A 21,988-nucleotide genomic window follows, 5' to 3' on the forward strand; every position below is an offset into this window, starting at 1 on the left:
CCTGTACCTCGAAGTGACTTAGAGGCATTTTCCACAGCTGTGAAGTGGGCTGGTTAAATGCCTTGGCAAGCCTTCTCACTCCTAGTCTGATATGTCTAAGTATTACAGCTGGTGTTGTTGAAGCCCCATATGACACTGTCTGCCTGTGTTGTTTGTGTGCATGCTGTTCTATTAGGAATAGGTTTTGTTACATATCAGTAATAGTTATGTTTGAGAAGACTACAACCTGTAATTTCACTCATGTCTCTGATTCTTTTTTTGCCATCACTCAATCCAGCCTAGCAAAATATGCCTTCCCTTTTGCAGCAATAATCACCTTGGACCCAGATGTATGCTATGTGACATCCCTTTTTCCTCTCTTTATTTCTGTCTCCCCCATCCCTACAGAGATGTCCCTGAGCCAGATGTAGTCTAGGCAGCTCTGAAATCAGCAGCAGTACAAGTAAAGGCACAGGTCTGAAAACAGCTGGCACAAATCTGCACAGCACTTTGAGCAATTGCAAAGGTGGCCACCCCAAATATAAGCTCGTGCTGCCAGTACCCATGCTATCTAGATTTCAGCTACTTCAGCTACGCCTTCATGAGTATATATCAACACCAGTGCTGGTTTTAATCATTGTCAGATGCATCTGTTAATTGCACTGAGTCAATGTTAGTGTGTACTCAAGAGCACTTCACTGTAGCTGGTAAAGCTTCACCAGTGTAGAAAACAATCTAAAACCAGAATAAAATCCATTGACGTGCCAAAAATAATTATACATCCAAAAGTTGTCAATTTGTCGTGGTTTAAACTGAGCCAGCAACTGAACACCATGCAGCTGCTTACCCACTCCTCCCCCCTCCCAGTGGAATGGGGAGGACAATCAGAAAAAAAGGTAAAACTCATCAGTTGAGATAAGAACTAAACCAAAATAAATAATAATAATAATAATAATAATAATAATAATAATAATAATAATGATGATGAAAAGGAATATAACAAAAAGAGGGATAAATAAAATGCAAGAAAAGACAAGTGATGCACAATGCAACTGCTCACCACTCTCTGACCAATGCTTGAGCAGCGATCTGCCCCTTCTGGCCAACTCCCCCCAGTGTATATACTAAGCATGACGTTCTAGGGCTAGACTATCCCTTTGACTAGTTCGGGTCGGCTGTCCTGGCCTGCCCCCTCCCAGCTTCTTGTGCACCTGCTTACTGGCAGAGCATGGGAAACTGAAAAATCCTTAACTGAGGATGCGTGCTACTTAGCAACAAATAAAACATCAGTATATTGTGAACGTTATTCTTGCACTAAATCCAAAACACAGCACTGTACCAGCTACTAGGAAGAAAATCCCAGCTGAATACAGGACACAATTATATTAGGATATAATTGTGTCCTGATATAGCAAATGCAAAAGTTTGTATTTACTACTTTGCTCTGTTTGTTGATCTCCCCATTGTTTCTTGTTGTCCACCTTTTCTGTCCTGTGTGCAGTTTCATTTCAACTTTTTTCAGTGCACAAGAAGCCAGAACAAAATGGAAGTCCATTTTTACTTAGCTCTCTCAGTCCCCCCACCACCACCACCTTTATTTCTAAAGCAATATGAAACTCCTCCTACAGTTTGAACAGCTACTCTCTCATAACAAAGTTCTCAGGAAACTTCAAAGGTGAACCAGAATGAGTCTAAAAAGACCAGACAGTTTATATTGGCGTGTCCATTGACAGTGTAACTTCATTTATTTCAAAATAACTTTTGTTGAGTTGCTTTTGTATGAAAATGGAATGAGGATTGGCTCAGAAGTCCAAGAAACTCTAGAATTTTTCCAAGTGCTTTACAATTTGCACTTTTCTAAGGCCCTGTCAGACTGCAGTATAAAAAACAATTGTGTCGCTTCCAAATAAGTATTTGGGTTTCTTTACCCTATATCAAATTATCAAGATGTAATTTGTGTCCCTTTTATACAGTGCTTCTTACACTGAACCACTGCATCTAGTGGAGCCCAAGTTGGTCTAAATTATGAGTACAGAATGCTAAAGCAAATAAAACCTAGCACGAAGTAATATGAACTTGTTAGAATAGACTGCTTATGCTCCTTCCCCATTCTTAAGTGAGCTTGACTTTCCCTGTGATGCAAAATGCCCCCAGCAGAGTTGTAGCAAGAGCTCCCACATCTATCATCTCCTCAGGGTATTTTAATCACCTGAATCCTCTATCCTCATAGTCTTGGTACTGCATTTGGAATTAGAGTTCAACAGAAATAATTTGACAAAGCACTATGTTCTTTTTATTTTGCCAAGGATTAGTGGATTTGCACTGAATCCCTGGAATGCAGACTTGTCCAAATCACAGCACTGTGGAGACTGTGCCAGTTCCCATTAGAAAAATATTTGCAAGTTTAGGAATTTTTACATTCTGAATGCAATTCAGTTCCTGATTAAGACTCTTCAGTGTAGATGTCTAAAGGTGACCTAAAGGTGTGTAAACTCCTCTTACAGTCGGCAAAGCCTAGAGTTCGATTCATTTTATTCAAAACTACCAAATGCTCAGCTCATTTGTCTGCTTATTGGTATCTAGTGTCATTTGAGATGCCCTAGGTTATCTTGCCTGGCTTCCAGCTTTATTTCATGTGGTATATCCAACTTTCTCTCTCCAGAAAGTCAGGTCTGTCTTGCTTTTTCTGCCAGCTCCAGGTAGATGCACTGGCTATCCTGGAGCAGTTCAGATGGTACTAGATACTATGTGCCAGCAATTGTGTCAAGCCCCCAGTGACTAGTCAGCACCTACATGTCTCAGGAAAGACCCATGTTTGAGTCCTTATTCATCCTGCTTCAGACCAGAAACTTGAACTTGTGCCTCCCACAAAGCACAAGCAGCATGTACCCTTGCCACAGTGCACCTGGTTGCCATGGAGCTTAGCACATCTTTCATGCTGAGATTTTTCAATTTGAATAACGAGTCTTTGCAAAAGGAGCATGAGCTAAGTCTTCTGTAACTGCTGAGCTATAAAATTTTCAGTTTTTCTCTGATCTATTGAATGTCCAGCTAATTCCAAGCCTGTGCCAGAAGAGAGCCTGGTAATCTCTGTAGCCTGATAATCAGGCATTTCCCAGGGAAATGAAAGACTGAGTCAAATCAATTGCCTGAATCAGGTGAAGCAGGTACGTGAAGAGCACTGTGTTCTAGAGATACTTCTATAGCACTATGCTTCTGCTTCATTCTGCATCTTCCTGCATTTTCTTTAGTCCAATAAAAGAAGAAAGAGCTTGTTTGTATTCTCATGTAGAATGGGTACAACTTTCTGAAATCTCAAAAAAGTTTTGTGTGACAATAATTTCAGATGAAATGTAATCATAATAACCACCCTGGTCCATATTTCCTTGCTGGGTTTTGTTTAATTTGACTCTGTGGAATGTGTGGGACACCCATTGCTTGTTGCCTAAGGTTGTTTTGTATTACAATTTGTATCAGTTGCCAGAGGATACTTACTCAGGAAGAAGAGAAAAGAACTAACTGAGACAAGAAACAAAGCAGCAATAACAATTCAGTCTCACTACAGGGGATATAAAGAAAGGAAGATCTTCGAAAGGAGGAGGTAGTGTTATTTCCTATCTCTTACGTTGATCAAATGTGTCCCTTTTCAGCTGAAGAAGAGCAATGTAAGCTAAAAGTGAAGCAAATTAGGATTATTCTAGATATTTATGCAGAGGAAATGTGCATTTATGTGAAGGTTTTTAATGCCACTAGCCAATTTTCTCATGTTTTTAAGCCAAAGGAATAAAGGCATATTCAGGGGAAAGACGGACAATATTGTGCTTACCTGTAACGTTAATGCGATCTGTAGATGAGTCTCTTTTTGGAACTAGCTCATCATTAAAAATGCTCAGACAAGAGCAAGAAACAGACATCTGCAAGGAACTGTCCTTCTCATCTTAAGTCACTGTTTGAGACAAGCATAGGTGATGACAGCAGGAACCCAGATGTCTGGCTCAGGTCAAACAGCTAAAAGTTAGGTGAGGTGAATCACATTCTAAATATCTTTGCAATGCAGTTGTAGTCCCGGTCTCTGAAATGGAGCTAGTAGCACTTTGCTCATCACCATGGTTTTTTCAATGAGAGCATTTAACTAAGTGGAGACTAGTCCAGAGAGGTGGAAAACACTTGTGAAGCAGTTCAGACTCTTTCAGAGGGAAAAAAGAGGGTGACCGATTTCACCTAGCACTGAAGTTTTATTGATAGTAACAAAGACAGTTTAGGGACTAGATCTTTTAAATTTGACCTAGACATATAGCCAGGATCATTCTTTTTGCATTCCTAATGTGACCTGAGTCAGTTTTCTTTCATTAATACATTTATGATTGTGTGTATTTATACATATTTGAGGTGCTAAAAAGTTTCGGCCTTATGTTTTTGTTAACATTTAAATTAATCCTTTGCTGTTTTATCAGCCCTCATGCAGGCTAGATTGTCCCCCTAGCAATTTTCCTTGAAGAACAGGGATGTTCCTTTTCACTTTAAGAAATAATAGTCATCAGAAAGACAGAGATTGCTTTGCTATCTTTAATTCCAGTCACAAACAGCACCAAAGGTAGCTGTAAAGTTGTGACTATCCTTCACCTCCTTCAGCTATAATTTTTGCCCAAAATTCTATTCTATTCAGGGAATCACTTAGAAAGAAACAAACGGAAAATGTGGCATCCATTAGTGAGAAGGAAAGGGATGAAGACTTTCAAGATAATGAGGAAAGTCCAGCTGGAGTGAAGAGTGCCCTTCCTAAAACAGAAGAAGAAGCAGTTGTCATTGTTCAGAGCCATTACAGAGGCTACAGAGTACGTAAAAAAATAAAGGAACAGCACAAAAAAATAGCAGAGGAAGAATTATCTGCTGTGGAATTCCTTGAAGCACAACTGCAGCCAGCTCAAAGTGATACATTGGAAGAAGCAGCAAACGAGGAGACTCAAGGTGAAACTAATGATGCTACTGATAGCGAGTGCTCTGGGTACAGTGACACAAGGAATGTACGAGAGCAACAGAAAACATCTACTGAAGGAGAGGGAGATTCTGTGAAGCAGAACCCTGCAGTAGAACATGGTGAGGGTGAAGAACAGGCCTCTTTGGAAGAGTTGTCCAGCAAATCTGTCAAAATCACAGCTGAACCTAGTCCCCAGCAGGAGCACGATAATCAAGACACAGTCAGTGCAGATGGACAAAATCAAGAATCTGCTGTGGTCCAGCCCAGGACTGACAAGGATGTGGAAAGAAACCGCCTGAAACATGAAGCAGTGATGCCTACAGGATGTAAAGGCATTATAAGAAAAGAGTCAATAAGAGGCTCACGGAAGCAAGTTGAGGTGGTAAAACAAGGTTCAGAAGACAAAGAGAAGGCAGCAGTGGTTATTCAGAGCAGTTTCCGGGGTTACAGAAGGAGGGGACAACTCAGAAAAGAAGGGAAACTACCTTGCAAAAGTCAAGAGAAAACTATAAAGGAGACAACAGAAACAGTATACATTCAAAATAATGATCCCCAGAACACAAAAGATAGGGAAAGCACCAGTATGGAGGCTGAGGACTCCAAGACACTGAAGGGAGACTCAGAGAAAGAGGCTTGTGATTTGGCAGCCTTCTCACGGCAGGTAAGAAGGTTGTAAGCTATGTGTGTTGAGCATAATACTCTGAGCAGTGACAGAATGGCTAAGTTATTTTACTGGCTGCCGTGGCACCAAGATTTTACTTTCTAAACTAAGACTAAGATTTTGTAATGAGTCAATTGGTCACAACAGCGCTACAGGCTTGGGGACGAGTGGCTGGAAAGCTGCCCAGCAGAAAAGGACCTGGCAGTGCTGGTCAACAGCCGGCTAAACGTGAGCCGGCAGTGTGCCCAGGTGGCCAAGGCAGCCAACAGCATCCTGGCTTGTATCAGCAATAGTGTGGCCAGCAGGAGCAGGGAGGTGATTGTGCCCCTGTACTCGGCACTGGTGAGGCCGCACCTCAAATCCTGTGTGCAGTTTTGGGCCCCTAACTCCAAGAAAGACACTGAGGTGCTGGAGCATTTCCGGAGAAGGGCAACGAAGCTGGTGAAGGGTCTGGATGACAGGTCTGATGAGGAGTGGCTGAGGGAACTGGGGTTGTTTAGTCTGGAGAAGAGAAGGCTGAGGGGAGACCTTATCGCTCTCTACAACTACCTGAGAGGAGGTCGTAGTGAGGTGGATGTCAGTCTCTTCTCCCAAGTTACAAGGGATAAGACAAGGGAAAATGGCCTTAAGTTGCTCCGGGGGAGGTTTAGATTGGACATTAGGAAAAATTTCTTTACCGAAAGAGTGGTCAAACTTGGAACAGGCTGCCCAGGGAAGTGGTGGAGTCACCGTCCCTGGAGGTGTTCAAAAAACATCTAGATATGGCACTTCGGGACATGGTTTAGTGGGCATGGTGGTGTTAGGTCAATGGTTGGACTTGATGATTTGAGAGGTCTATTACAACCTAATGATTCACTAATTCTATACAAATGCGTATTTTGGGCTGCAGGAGAAAATACCTTTTTGAGGAAGGAGGGAAAGACAAAGAGCACTGGCAAAAAATTGTTAGTTTTAACAGGGTATAGGTTAAATGTAGAAGCTTTGTCTTTGTTGAAATGTGCGTTTACCAGGCAAGGCCCTTAATTCAGTACACTTGTGAGATGTCTCTGTAAATTAAACTAAAAGTTGCTGTGTCAATGTCAGGGACTAACACATGTGCAGAGAAGTATGCCTACAGCTGTAGAAGCTATTTTGCATCACCAAGTCACTGGCTGCTCATATGTGTGAACCGATGTGAAGTAGCTGCAGGACTGGACTGCAGTGTGGAGTTTCATACGTGTCTTTCTTCTGTTTTTTCTTCCTTTTTAAGCGGGATGGGGAGGCAAATGTGGTAGGCATCTACACTGCAGTGAGTGAAGCAATACCTTTTAAATTAAATTGCTAGTCCATTGTTTTACCTTTGATTACCTTGAGACATTTATACTTATTTATATAATAATATAAAATCCTGTGTTATATTTTTCAGATATCAAAATTATCTGAAGACTACTTAGCATTGCAGCAAAAATTGAATGAAATGATATTGTCACATCAGTTGAGACCCGTGATGCTGTCCAAAGATAAGCAAGCTAGTGGTCGACTTTCTACTCATGTTTGTCAGTCAGGTAATGTTGAACCTTACTGTTAGCAGAATTTTCATTTGTAAACAGATTTGTCAAGAAGTGACTCTTAGTCATGTTTTTAAACACCAGGGAACTAGTAGATGAGTTAGCTCTGGCTTGTCATATAACTCAGACTGTATGTTTTTATCCTAAGCCCCATATCAGTACATACCTGGAACATAGCTACCAGAGAAATATCCAAGCCTGGTTACATATTTACCATTTTTCTTGAAACTTTGTTTCAGTAATGATTAAGATTAGTGAATGAATCATTGTGAGACCTAGACATAGCATCTTTAGGAATCCTTTTATTTGGTAAAATTTCCACGTTGGCTCTTTTTTTACTCATATGTTGCTCAGCTGTGTGTGCTATTGGTAAAATATGGGACCATGTTTTAAAAACAAAGTATTTTTTTAGGTACTATGTCAAATAATTTACTATAGTTTGTCACGTATATGCTAAGTAAAGTTTTAGCTATCCACAAATGCAACTGAGGCTATCAAAACTTGTAGCTCCTACCCATGTTGGTGGGTATGTCCTTAAAATTACAAGTAAATTTATTAATAATTTGCATCCATTTGACTCACATACTTAAGAGGACATTACTCCTGAAAATACACTCCAAAGTTATTTAAATTGCAGCTAACATGGGTGAGATTTCCAAAATGAAAGCAGGCTTGGAGCAGGTTAGGTGGCAGTGGGGAGAAGTATTGGGAGAGTAAGGTGGAAGACATGGGATTCAGAGCATGCAGATCACTAAGAGTAAGCAGAGAGGTCCACAAAGCTGACTGAGCTGCTTGAGCCTCTGCAGTTGGCATAGACGTAACAGGGGATTTCGTCAGCCTGTGTCTTGGGCTGCAGATGTAGAGGAAGATGAGGGCAAACATGGCAGATGTCTGGGTGGGTCTCCATTTCTGCAGAGGGGCTTGTGCCAGCCCATGCCACTGCACTGCCTCTGAGGAAGATCTCTGCTCACCTCTGCAGAGCTGTGATCAGATCCAGGACTGTCCCTCACTGCCCAGAGCTAATTGTACTATTTTCACTATAACATTCTGAATTCAGCTGTCGTATATGCTGAAACTTCTTTCCATTCCCATGGCTACACTGAATAGATCCTAAAAGTACTTCATCCCTGCTTTGCAGTCCTCAAATAGGCAAGCTGCTAAAATGAGGGCTGGGTGTTTACAAAAGTTAAACCTCCAAGTGTAAACTGGCTGCTGGTAGATAATCTATGTAGTTCAGCCTGTTTTCAAGACCAAAGTCTGCAAGAGAAAACAAATGTGAAATAGAAAACTAAGTGGTATGATCTTTAATTAAAGACAGAGCAATGTTTGTGATTGTCATTAATGGGTTTGTACTGAGTTCTCTGTTAAATGCTGCAGATTTTTTAGGAGATAAACCTGAGGAATTAAAAATGCATGCTTTGGAAAATAATTCTTGGTTCTTACATATTTTCCTACAGAAGCTAGAGAAGAGAGGTAGAGAGAGGGAAAGGGAATACACAAATCCCTGTTTTATCAGTTGAAGATCTCATTGCTTACACAACTGAACCAGATGAAAATGTACCAGTATGTTAATGCTATGTGCAAAATGGAGCAAAGTCTACCCTTCACATTGCTGTAAATTAAGTAGCTCTACAGGAGGCAAAAGGATGCCAGGGTTTGTCACCTGTGCATGCAATCCCGCTTAACGTGGTGACCAGTCAGCAACTTCACTTCCCTTTATCTCTGAAAATGTCCCGCTGCTTTAAATCTCTGTGGTGTCATAATACAGCAGTTTTGCAATGGTAAAGTGTGTGGAAGTGCTATGTTGTATCCTTTTGAACACTGTTGTGAAAAATGTCATACACTTCTTTGAACCAAATCAAAATGCTTTTTAAGATAACACTGAAACAGTTGTTGAGTCGCACAAGAGACCAGGTCTTTGACCTCATTTTAATAAATAAAAGGAACTAAGATTTTTTTTACAAGCTGAAGTCATGTGGTCTTAGCTAAAGGAGGATTTATTTTTCTTTGTTTTCTCCTGACAAATGTCTGTATGTGTGACATGACAGCACTTAGCTCTTGTGCATCAGGGAAAATCTGTAAGAAAGTTGTAATTAATAGCATCAGAATAATTTTTGCCCTTTTTTCTCTTTCTCTTCTGGGTGCAAAAATTGAATGTTTGTGTCCTGCTTTGGCTGGGACAGAATCCCAGCCCAGCCATGGCAGACAGGCTGTCAGCAGTTTGGAGTCAGACAGGGCAGCTGACCTGAGTGAGCTACAGGGGTAGCCCATCCCATCATGTCATGGTCATTATAAAGGGGGAAGGTTTGCTGAGGAGAGAGAGCTCCTGGAGGGGTTCCTCCTGCTCCTCTTCTGGCTTCCCCTAAGGTCTGCTCTTTGGTCAGTTGTGACAACTGGCCAGTCATTTGGCTGAGTGTAACTCTGTATCTGTTTGTTGGTATTGGGCTGGTGAGAGGTCATCAGGTGATAGAGCAATTGTTACAGTTTAGCCCTGGATACCGCTAAAAGTAGATAGTTTGCTCTTTTGACTAATGGCCTTTTACAAAAAATGTCAGCAATATCAATCATAACTTTAAAACAGTAGGAAGCATCAAGAAGAGTCCTGAATGCTCATATTCGTATAGATTAAAACATACATTGTGGTCAAGGCATGCTTATTTCAAGATAGCTCATGCAGAATTTTAGTAAATTTTTTTTTTCAAAATAAATATGCTAGACACATGCTTTTGATTTTGATTAAATTGCTGCAAGTTGGAATGTAGACAAGGTGAGTACAGAGCTCAGGAGGCTTTACTCTTTACAAGCTGAATTCATGTCAAATGAAATAGTAGGTGCGTTTTCACTAAGAAGCAATAACTTAGAGAATACTTAAGTAAAAATGTACCTGTGTTCAGCTTATTTAGGTTGTACTGTCTACAGCATGGGGGTTATTCTGGGTATTGTACTTTCTTCCTGTGTGCAATGTAGTAAGATAACTACGTAGAATGAAGACTTGAGGTAATGTACTGCAGACTATGATGCTAAAGCAAAGCAGGTAGATGTGAGTGATCCACTGTCTATTACACAGGGAGAAAGCTTCCTGTCTTCTTGCCTATATTATGTGTGTGTTACCATACAATTTATACATGCATATTTACAGAAGGATATGCTTTTACTGTAGATTTCCCTCTAGGGCTATCTTTGCTGTCCTATCCTTATGAAGGCAAGGCTTGTTGAGCTTTAGCTGTTCTTTAAATCATGTAGTATTTACCTATTTGTTATTACTTTGGTCATTTAAATTTATTTACACTTATTCCTCAGCACTAGTTTTATATGTCATTTTACAGCTATAATACATGAATTGTATTTTATAGCTGTATGCCAGATAGGAATACTCATCTGACTTCATCTGTGGGTAGGTGGCCATTGTTCAGTTTGAGAATTTACTGGTTCCTCTGATAAAATATTTTATTATATTGCTACCCACAAAAGGGAAGGCACTGTGGAACTGCTAGATGACATACTGTGACAAATGTTCAGATTTTCGAGACTGTTTATTTTAATAAGAATGCAAAGCCTGCAGTTTAAAGAACATATGAGCAAAAAGGTTAAATGAATCTTAAATCCACAAGGTTAAGTTGTTCTTAAGTGAATGTATTTGTATTTATAAAAATGCATAAAGCAAGCTGCATAAGGTTTCTGGATTAAACAATATTCCCTGTGATTTGAATTTCTGTGTAGGTTATATTTGCTTGCTAAATGCTTTCAGCTAAACATAATGGCTGCATCCTAGGACTGCACCTTTGGACCGCTAGTGAGCCTTGGGTTACTGACTTGTCAGAATAGATGCACAAATGGCCACTGTCAAGTTTTTTGAGGTCAAAGCCTGAAGTGAGGGGAGTTTGATCATTATAGGAGCAATTTTTTTTCTTTTGTCTCCAGATGAACAACAGTGCCCATCCTTCTAAGTATTAAATGACAGTTCAAGTACAAAATCTCAGGAAGAGAATTTGCTATATTTAGAATGAAATTCACGTGGTACCAAGAACTCTGCTGCAGCTGAGGACCTTTTCAGCTACCTGAAGCAGTGAGATAGGCAGGGTTTTCATCCAGGATTCCTCCTGCTGTAGGCTGCTGCAGCACTGTGGGCTTTTCATGGGCAGCCTTTGTAAGGAAAAGGAGGCCTGTGTAGCACTGGGTGAGCAAAGCTGCGTTCACTGGATGGTCTGTCTTCTTTGTGAGTGAGTGGCCAGCCAGGGAGCACTGAGGCGTGGGGCTGGAGTAAAGCAAGGTAGTTGAGCGCTTCTGCTCTCTGGTGGTTCTCAACTACTGGAGTGGCCATTTGGACACAATGCAGCCAGGACGTACAAGATCTGTCTTGGGAGTTGGTCAGATCCATGGCAGAGCATAAGATTTGGGAGGTCACGGGAGTGGAGTACAGTCATTTTCCTTAAACATCCTCTCTTAAATAGCAGTAATCCCAGGTCACCAGACTCTCAGAAATTAGAGTATTAGTGTCAGACAGAGACTGAAACTGCTTCCGTCAGCGGGGCTGCCAGGACTTAGGCATGAGAGATCAAACATTCTCAACTCCTGCTGTGTGCAATCGCGAAGTTCTAGGTCTGTGCCAGAGTAATCCATGTGTTGTTTTTTTTCCAGATTGCTAAGAATTTGCACCCATCAACCATAACTTCCAAATCTGGCTGTGGTAAACATGCTGTGAATAAACACCTAAAAATTACTAACCAGAATGCTGAAGAGAAGTGCTTGTCTATGTACAAATCCCAAACCTGAGTAATTACATTTTCACGTTGTGTACAATTAGGACAGTAAAAAGGTATGCACATAAATGTTGTAAGCAGTAATAGCTGTGCACTTCTCATTGTGAAGTCCTGGAATTCCAGTTGCATTTTTCTGATTACTTCCAAGGCCATCTACAAAACCCATACAATTACTACTCTTACTCATGTTTTTCTTCTTGCTGTGTTTTGAGCCTGGCTTTACACTTCTGTCACCGTAAGATGCGGAACAGCGCTGAATCAGAAGTGTAACGTTTCACTTAAATGACCTGAAGGCAGATTTATCTGTTTCTCCAGGTGGCCTAGTAAATAGAGACCCTTCATCACTTAGATGCTTATCACAGCTGTAACCACACTATTTCTCCAGTCTTCAGGATAAAATCTGTTGTAAGTCATATGTTAATTTATATTAGCATCCATGGAAGTTGATTACTTGAGATTGTTGTCTTCCAAGCTTATCATTGTGTGTCAGAATGTGCAGACATAGTTCAACCTAAAGGGCTGTTAATACTGACTCATCTTTATTCAAGCATCTCTTGCTCATACTTGAATGTTTCAAGCACATGCAGCTTTCTGCAGTTTCTGTAGTTTATGGTGGTGCTCAAGATACACATACATTAAATGAGCTGGTCCTAAATTTCATTGTCTGTTTTCTTGTTTTTTCATGTGCTTGGAGCTTTTAGTGAGGGCTGAGTATGAAAGTAGTAACACCTTGTAACTGAACACCGTGGAGTCGAAGAGTGAATGTGCAACTTAGGTAGGATTCTTTGAGGTAGTGTTAAAGAAGTTAGCTGAGATACTGATAGGAATAAAGAATTTTCCTTAGATTCACTAAACCTTCTTTAATGTAACCTGGCAGCTGCACTGTTCACATCCCTTCACTGACCCTTAACTCTGTAATTCATTCCTTCTCACAGGGAATGACTTTAACTTTTATTAAACTTTCCATCACTACTTGATTGAATGTATATTTTGACAGTCTGCTTCAGGTTTGGACAGAAGAGAGGTTTAACTTCCTGAGCATGGGTTACAGCATGGCTGACATTCACTGTTGAGGTTTAAAAGCAAAGCATTCAGGTCACAAGAGCAAAACCTCTTTCTCTTCACTGAGTGCTGACTGCATGCACTTGGGCAGTTTGAGGAAAATCCTTCCTTTCAACTTGTTCAACCCATCTTCCTCTTGGTAAAAACCTTTAAAAAGGTATGTCTGTGTAGTATCAAATGTTTTTGTTTCCAGTTTCTCCTGCACATTCCTTCTAAGGAATGGGAATGTGTGGCAGCACTGACAGCACCTGTTCAGGTAGATATAACTACAGGACATGGGCTGGCTGCAGAGCCGGGAGTCTCAGCCCAGCTCTTCAGTCCAGCTCCTTGCCTGTGCTAGTGACTAGCTGGGACATAATCTTAAGGAAGTCTCGGTACGTCTTGCCTTGTGCATCTCATTTATCCTGCTAGTAGGATAGGGATGATAGTGCCAACCCGACATTTCCAAAGTGCTTTGACAGCTACTGCTGTGAATGGTTTTTACATCAATGTTGTAACTTATCTACTTAAATGTTTCTTAGATAGAAAGCGTCAGTTTTCCTTCTACATGTAAAGCACATGGCCAGATCTTACTACAGATACTTGAAGTCTTAAGGAAAAATAGGCTATAAGATATTTTACTATGGAGAGATGGGGCTTCAATAAAAAGCTTTTCTTTGTAATGGACTCTAGAAGCAGTGTAGTTGGCCTATTAATAAGTAAATGATTTTACACTCTTCTGTTTCATTGCCTACTGCAGAAAGATATAGGCCATCTGGAAAACAAGTACATCGAACTCACCATTTATTAGGCTTGGGTATTTAATTTGCCTTCCACCTTTAAGTCTACTAAGTAAATGATTTCTGGAATTATCAGCGACTAATAAAAAAGCAAATTTTACTTTTTGCAGTGAGTTACCCAACACAAGAAACTACCACGTCAGCTTTATTTCAGTAGCAACAAACACACAAATATTAGTGCAGAAGGAAATCACGGGTTCACTTTCTGGTGGAACAAACAGAGCTAAACCCATCTAACTATTTTTTACTTACTGTGTAATTCAGAGACAAAATTCAGAATTGCGTTTTCAGCCTTCTGTGTAATTTTAAAAAGGAACGATGGAGGTCCAAGCTTAGAAGGCTGCCTGCCCTAACATTGTGTTTCTGTCCCCGCAGTTCTTCTGCATAGCTCATACATGTGTACAACATATAAGCCAAGATGAAAAGCTGTTTTTTACTGAAACTCTTATCATTGTCAAAATTATATTTTTTGAATATAAGAGGAGTCCTATTTGCATAGCACATACACAAGAAGTATACAAGTAATTTCCGTTGGAATAATTGTAATCTAGAATATGATAATACTTTATGTGTTTGACAGTGATGAATTAAATAACATAACAGCTTACATAGTGATGAATTCTTGGAGAACAATAAAAAATCTTTAGGTATTATGAGAGCCTTTTCCTTGGGATTTTCCTAAAGCCCTCATTTTGGCTTCATTTTCTTTTTCCAGATTTTCATGCAGTTATGATCTTTGATATAACTTTTGAAAATGTCCTACAGATGAGGGATTAGGTGTTTCTATTCAACTACACTGAATTTTAAGGGTTTTTTTTAAGTTATTGTTTCTAGTTTAGGCTCCTGTTGTGTTTAAAAATGAAATGGGGAAGATATGCCTCTACTCTCTCACAAATGGAAACTCAGATAACTCCAGGTGGCCCATTTGAAATGGAGCAGGGTAACAACAGCCCACATAAGAGCACAGTCAGGCCTGCTATACCTATTCAAATCAAAGACTGTAATTTATATTTAATACAGGTTACTGAAATGAATTTATTGCATCTAAATTTCATTGTTTAACATGAATTATCTATATGCTGGCTTAGAAAAATACCATTGTTTTCTTAAGTGTAAAATGTTAAAAGATACTTGTTCATTCCTTAGATGAGAAGCAGTCTGCATGTCAGATAAGAAACTAAAACAATAAATGCAATCATTATCCAACTACAGTTTAAATTAACATTATTCGTTCTGGCTCTTCTATATATCCGTGACCTTTACAAGCCTTTATTTATCACGCATAACGAAAAACTTGCACAGCTAATTTTGCAGGAGTCAACACTGATGTATTACTGATAGTTTCTCATTTAAAATTATTGTTTTACCTCTTTAATTAAAAAGATGTCTAATGTACATGGACGAGGTTTTATTTTTGTCATGTAAAAGGATTACTGGTGGTCATTAGAGAACAAAATACATTCTTCCTTCTAAGACTCAGTCACATATAGTTAGCACATCTGGGTTATGGAGTTAAAGTTGCTTCATGTGAAAGACGAGTAGATCAGCAGAACACACTTCAGTAATTCATTGGGAGCTAGATCTGCATTACACCCTCACACTATTCATTTTTGAGTAAGGAGATATTTTTTACTCATGGACTGTCCTCTGAATACTTCTGCGATGGGACAAGGACAATGTAAAACCTCCCTGCATAATGCAATGTACCTGGACACATGGCTCACCATGCCTAGACCCTGCATGTGTCCCTGTGACCCATCTCTATTGTAGGTGTTCTGCTGCTGTGTAACCCCCTTCTCCCTCATCATGAAGGAATTGCTGTAGCCCCCTATTAGCTTTTCCTATAGCTGAACCCAAATGTAAGGTGGTCATGCTCACCATGCAGTACATTTGTGGTCCCTCAGCCCCCCAGAGTCACTTCTGTGGTCTCCAAGAATGAGGCATTAGGAGCCCTGCGTTCTGTGTTGGCTCTGTGACAAACAGCCTATGAACCCTTGGCAGCCCTATATCTTGGCACTGTCGGAATTGCATATAGATTTCTAACAAGCAAATGTCCAAGACGTTTTTCTAGTTCTCCGTGTGCCAGCCAGTGTAACCCACAAGTCTGTGTCTAACTCGTGAGTTTGGAGACTGCCAGAGGACAGCAGTTCCATTTTGTGTTAAAATCTTGATTTTAGTTTCATTGTTTCACAGTGAAAACATTTTTTGCATGTTTGCAGGAAGTTTTTGTAGAAATAGACCAGAAGGTGAATATGCTAAACTGGATTACACTGGATGTGATGGACATGGTCATGCTGTGTTGCCCAGTGATACATGATTTGGTGATTTGTCTTGAAACAGAACAGCCTCAGCAGGAGACCTTGGGGAAAGTCTACACCATGATAATGTAGAGGACTAACTTCCAAATCAGACGTCTAATGCTAGTTCCCTCATTTGGCATCTTAATCATTGACTTGAGTCTGAAAAAACATCATCCCCACTGCCCAGGTCCACGTTACGAGATGGTAGCCTTCCAGTGTCGGTTACCCTTCAGAGTCCTTTTTTGAATGTGGAGTGTCAGCCCTTTTCAGAAGGAGAAGCCTGTGCCAGGCAGACTGCTGGGCTGTTTGAGCTTGACATTCATTACATGGCATGTGTCCATACGGGTAGTCAGGACTCAAACAGATAAACCAATTCTGCTTTCCAGTCTGGTGATGGAAATGCTCAAAACTGTTGCCTTCTTGAGTTATGACAAGCAGTAAAAGTAGCTATGTGGATTTTTTTTCTCTCTTTAGTGAAATTCACTCCTGTTTTTATAAAAGCCTCCCATACAATGAAGAAATAAGCATTTCTGTCTTCTGCTTTTTCACAGTTGCGGCCAAAGTAGAAGACTCTCGCCCAATGCAGAGACCTCCAAGGAGACCACGGAAGCCCAAGACATTAAATAATCCAGAAGACTCCACCTACTACACTCTAATACATGTGAGTTTAGCAAGCTTTTGTGGGCTAAAAATGCCAGATAATTCCCACGTAAACTTTCTAATTGCCCGATTCTCTATATTAATTTCTGATGCAGCATAAAAGCTGTGGTCTGCTGAAAGGAGGCAGGCCACAAACCTCGCATTTCAAACTAGACTTGAAATTGAGGTTCAGAGTTACCCTGATTGGGACCTAGGTCAGACCAATTCTTACTTTTGTACATAAACATACATACATTCATTATGTGCATAAGCAGCATTTGCACTTTCAATACCCAAATTAAGTGCCCGGTCTGCATAGTTTCTTTGTAAGTCGTGGGAGAGGAACAGGTTCGTTTGGAGAGCTATTTTGAGTGTTTAAATTAGTGCTTGATCTTGCGGAGAGAGCAAATATTAAAATAGGCTGTATTAGTATCCACACTGTAACTTCCTTCACAAATGTGTCAGATTGTGATTATGAAGGAATTGGCAAATACTGACAGCTCAGGAGACTAATGGATTTGAGTGTCTCTATATATAGCCTTAGGTCCAAGTTCAGCTACCAAGGGCTGCTTTCCACTCTTGACTTCAATGCCCTTAAATATAGAAAAAAGGGCAGGAAAGTAAACAGAAAGAGGGGAAATATAAAAGCAGATCAGAAAGCACTTCCAACAAAAAAAGCAATTAAACTCATTTGCTCGAGGTGCCTGTATCTTAGTGACCTATTTTAACAGCCGGTGAGAGCCCAGCTAATAAACTAACCGTGGCAATTGCTTCTCCTCTCAACAGAAGGTGTCACCAGGGCCTTTAGGGAAAGTTGTGTCTGGCATACCAAAAAAGACAAATAGGGCTATGTTTTACGGGGGGGGCTTTGAAATAACACAGCTTTCAAACAGTGATATTCTGAAAAGAAATTTTGTTCTTAAAAATAAATTGGCATGTAAGAATAAGGTTTGTTTTGTGAAAGCAAGATTGGTGAGATAAAGGACTGAAATGAAAGGCATGACACCAAATTCTGTCTTAGGGGATTTCTGAGGAGAAGAGTAGTAAATGCATATTTAGTAAGCTGAGACTATACAGCTGGGAACATAGTATTTTCTGAAAGCTAATTTGTTACCTGGCCAGCTCCATATCAGAAAATGGCCACCACAGCAGTGCAAACAAAAACTGCAGTAATGCCAGGGAATTTTAAAATTGATTTTTGGCAGCAGTTTTTCAAAGTATTAATCAATATTACCTTCAATTAGTTGTATTTTTCAAGAAGGTGTGAAGAAGAGAAACCTGTCTTCCTGACATTAAGTTCACTGGTAAGGGAAAGGTTCAGCATAAATATCTATACCCTGAAGCTTAGGAAGGAGACCTACTAGTTCTTAAATTCTTAGACCTTGGGTAAGTCATTGAGCTTTAACTTGATACTTGAGGGTAGTCAGCTTTCCCAGCTATCATGGATTTTCTACCTTACTAAAAATCTCTGTGACCTGCGGGTATTCACAGATGATTATCAAGCCCAGATCATCTGAAAGGGAAGGCACCTAATATGAGCGCCTTTTTTGAAACATTTTCTCTGTTTTCTGCAAAAACGGGTATTTCTCTCACGTTGTGTTACAGATATTAATTAGACACCTTCCATTCTCACTCATCTCCTTGCATACCAAATGAGCTAAAGGGGTACACAGATACAAATGAAGCCTGACAATAGGCCATTGCATACAGGGCATTAAAAGGTTTTTTTGGATTGTATTTCTTTAAATCAGCCTATCATTTTGAAATTATATGTCTTGTCCATTTGCCTGCATACTAAATTCCATCAGGATTTCTGATTCTCAGTGACTTTACAATCAGTAATTCTAATAAGATTTCACTCGTTTGCAAGAAACACCATTGAGACCAAAATTAAAACTGTCTGCACTTAAAATTACTACTTTGGAAGTGTGATGCGTTAGATGCTGCAGCATAGCATTGTTTTGGCTGTAGGGACAGAAATCTGTTAGAGATAAGAAATATTCACGTTTCCCATGAATCTCCTCTCCTCTATGTTTCTAGATCACCTAAATGTGATTTTGCCACCTAGTATACTGCTTTTTAAATGGGGCCTTTGTCCATTTTATTCTACTAAAACCTGCGACAAGACTGCATTGCCATTAATGAGAATAGGGTTATGCTGGATCCCACTGCGTTGCCTGTATTCATAGAAATTCTCATGGCATCACTGTAAATTTGCCTTAATGAGGTACTGTTGTCAACTTTATTAAAACGACTATACATATTTGAGTTTTAGATCTCCTTCTGTGCTCTGATCGCAATTACTTAAGCTTTTTCTCACAGTACGGCAACTGAAATTTGGGAGTAACAATGCTAATCCCATTCTCAGTCTCAAAGATTCTGAAAAGAGATTTTTCTGGGCCACTTGCTCAGCAAATTAGATTCTCTGTATTTTCTTTTAACGAAAAATATACAATGCTCCTACCTAACATATTGATGAACTGTATCTTTGCATAAGCTTTCATTTTAGTATTTTTTAATTACTTTGTATTTTCTTAGAAATCAATACAAGATGAAAAAAGGAAACCAAGAAAAGAAAGGTAATAGTTTTCATTATCTCACTATTGTCAGTTTGGTACTGTAGAAGTAGATCTTAGCTGTACTTCAAACAGGAGAATAAAGCATTAAAAAAAGCATGGTAATTTGGTGATTCACAGGAAGGACATCATATACAAAGTTAAAATGACAAAAATCCATTCTAGAATTCAGTTGTTCAGTTTTACTACAGCATGGCCCTTTACCATGGCAACACAAGCATAATAATAAGTTAAGATAAGGTCCACATCAAGGATAGTTCTGACACAGAAAATAATTGAAGGCACTTAAAATTCCAGTCAAAGCAAATGAGCAACCGGGTTTTTTTGTCAGCGAAAATACAAAGACTGTTAAAATTCTGTCCTAAAAAATATGACTGTTTGTAAATAGATCATGAAAAATATAAAACCGTAATTATTAATAACAGGTGAGGAAGAACAGACCTTGAAATTTCAACCAGAAGTTTTTTCTTCACAGTGTAACTAACCTATTTTGATGGCTCTCTGCAGAAATAAAGCAAGCAATAGATATATTCTGCCCTTCTGTGTCTTAGATCCTTACGTGTGCTGTAGACCTGGTTCACAGCTCCTGATGTACATCATAGCTTTATTTTATTTGTGTTTCTATACTTAAGCTTTTTTGCTGCTCCCCGGTGACTTTGCTATGGTACCATAGCACACATGCTATGGCAGCCTAGTCAGAGATGCAAGATGAATGGGCTCTTAGCACTATCCTCAGCTGAGGTTGCAGAATACAAACTCCATATCTAAAATACGTGTCTTAAAGGAAGTTACATGACTTTACATGCACATCATATGTGCTCACAGCATCTAGCTTTATTCAACCACAGTTTAAATTGCACTTAATTATGCCGCTGCTTAAAGGATCTACTTAAGTGTCCATGTCCCCCATGTCTGGGCTGTTACAGATCATTTCCTGATGTCATTTGGATCCTGAAAAAATGTCACACCTGTTGTTGTCTCCTGTTTAGCAAAAAAATACCCCAAAACAACCCAGATCTAGTGTTTCCTCTCATTTGGCCTCACTTAGGTTTCACTCATCTTAAATCTAGTTAACCAGTTCCATTACTGCATCTTCTTTCATGTGCTGACTCTGTATTAGTAGAACATAGCAACTGAAATCAATGAGTTGTTTCTGATTGCTACCGATATGCGAATCTTTTTTCAGGTTGTTTTTAGGATATTATTTTTTCCCTAGCCATTCTAGCCTGGATGTTGGGATTGGTTTTTTCTGTACATATGATACCCTAGAGAGCATTCATCTAACAAAATAAGAGACATTGGCATTATGGACACTGATATCTGAACTAGTTGCTTTAGATTCTCTTCTTGTATTCAGAGAAAAAAATAGTCATTTTTAGGAAAATTATTCATCTCTTCCTCAAAGAGATATCTAAAATAGGTAAGATAGATTATACCATACTCTCCATTGAGTATAAGGGCAAACCCAAACAATTTTAGTCATATATCTCTGCTTCATGTACAGATGAAAGTATTTAGCATTTCAAAATTCTCAATGTCTGCATCATACAGCAGTCACATTTCAGAGACTGATTTCTTGTGCTTATATATATTTTTCCTTAGATCCTCAACACATAAACACAACTAACAATTATATTTGTTTGCCTTATTTTTGAATGTTGAATATAATATTGAAACGTGAAACTGTTAACTTAGTGTACTTATTTATTGACAGTCTGAGCAAAGTGCTAGATTTAGATATCTACTACCAAGAAATTTCATCTACTGATTCCACCTCAAAGGACAGCAGTTCTACCACAAGAAAGAAGAGACACCCAGCTGAGCGCAGGACTTCCATTTTAAGAGCTACTGAGCGGTAATTCATACAAAATAATAATAGGAAAAAATAAAAGTTGTATAACCTTGTTGAGATGTTCAAAAGATTCATAAAAAGAAAGATACACTTTCAAATTAGACATAAATTATTTTTTTATTCATGGAATCTTGCTGTATTGACTTGTAAGATGTACAGCTGAAAATTTCCCATCGTTACGCAGCAGGGACAAATGCTAGTATGATTGGCGTTCAGCTTGCCTGCTAGTTCTTGGCTTCCCAAGCACCAGATGAGATGGACAGACATCCTGCTGTAAATCTCTGATCTCAAATTAAATTAAACTAAAGCAGAACCTAAAATTCTCTTTCTGATCAGGTGGGTTTTAAATAGGGTGGATGTGTGCCGAACTTTCTGCCTGCTTTCTGCAGGTAAGAAACCCATTTGACTGCCTCCTTTCCCGGCTGTCCTGTAGCAGCAGATGTGTTTGTAGCTTGTGGTGGACCCCATCAAGGTGGACAGCCAGGAGAAAAACCCTAAAGGGAGGGTTTACTCGGCCTCCTGTCTTGCCATGCAGACTTCATAGAGGGTGGCCTCTGCTGGGCTGAGGAAATTCATACTCTCCTGACGGTGCACCCACACACAATGCACATGCAAACACATGTTTATGTATCTGGATATGTTTGTATCTTCTTGTGTCTTCATATAGGTAAGAAAAACTTGGGAAATATCTAGGTCAAAGGCTTAAGGGGAACACTAAGCCTGGGATGATGGCTGAGTTTGAAAATATATCCATAGTAATAGAGAAAATGTTTGGAGAACGTTTTGTGCCCCTTAATGTATTTTATTTTGGTATTTTTTCAAGTAGGATCTAAATTAATTTTAGGAAGATGTTGT

General features: G+C 39.5%; 1 protein-coding gene across 2 annotated transcripts in view; it reads left to right on the top strand.

The window, feature by feature from the left end:
• Positions 1-21,988, top strand: part of MYO3A (myosin IIIA) — a 109,684-nt gene that overhangs the window by 86,605 nt on the left and 1,091 nt on the right. Inside the window, exons 29-35 of one of the 2 annotated variants that reach the window (XM_086466637.1) lie at positions 3,457-3,580; positions 4,646-4,787; positions 4,839-5,618; positions 7,024-7,162; positions 16,618-16,727; positions 19,244-19,284; positions 20,996-21,136. In XM_086466637.1, the coding sequence (XP_086322763.1) occupies positions 3,457-3,580; positions 4,646-4,787; positions 4,839-5,618; positions 7,024-7,162; positions 16,618-16,727; positions 19,244-19,284; positions 20,996-21,136 (1,477 nt within the window). The remainder of the gene's footprint in view (positions 1-3,456; positions 3,581-4,645; positions 4,788-4,838; positions 5,619-7,023; positions 7,163-16,617; positions 16,728-19,243; positions 19,285-20,995; positions 21,137-21,988) is intronic. The other variant, XM_086466638.1, reaches the window with a different exon arrangement.

This window comes from Leptosomus discolor, chromosome 6 (genome assembly GCF_034619465.1).
Source record: "Leptosomus discolor isolate bLepDis1 chromosome 6, bLepDis1.hap2, whole genome shotgun sequence".
Taxonomy (NCBI): domain Eukaryota; kingdom Metazoa; phylum Chordata; class Aves; order Leptosomiformes; family Leptosomidae; genus Leptosomus; species Leptosomus discolor.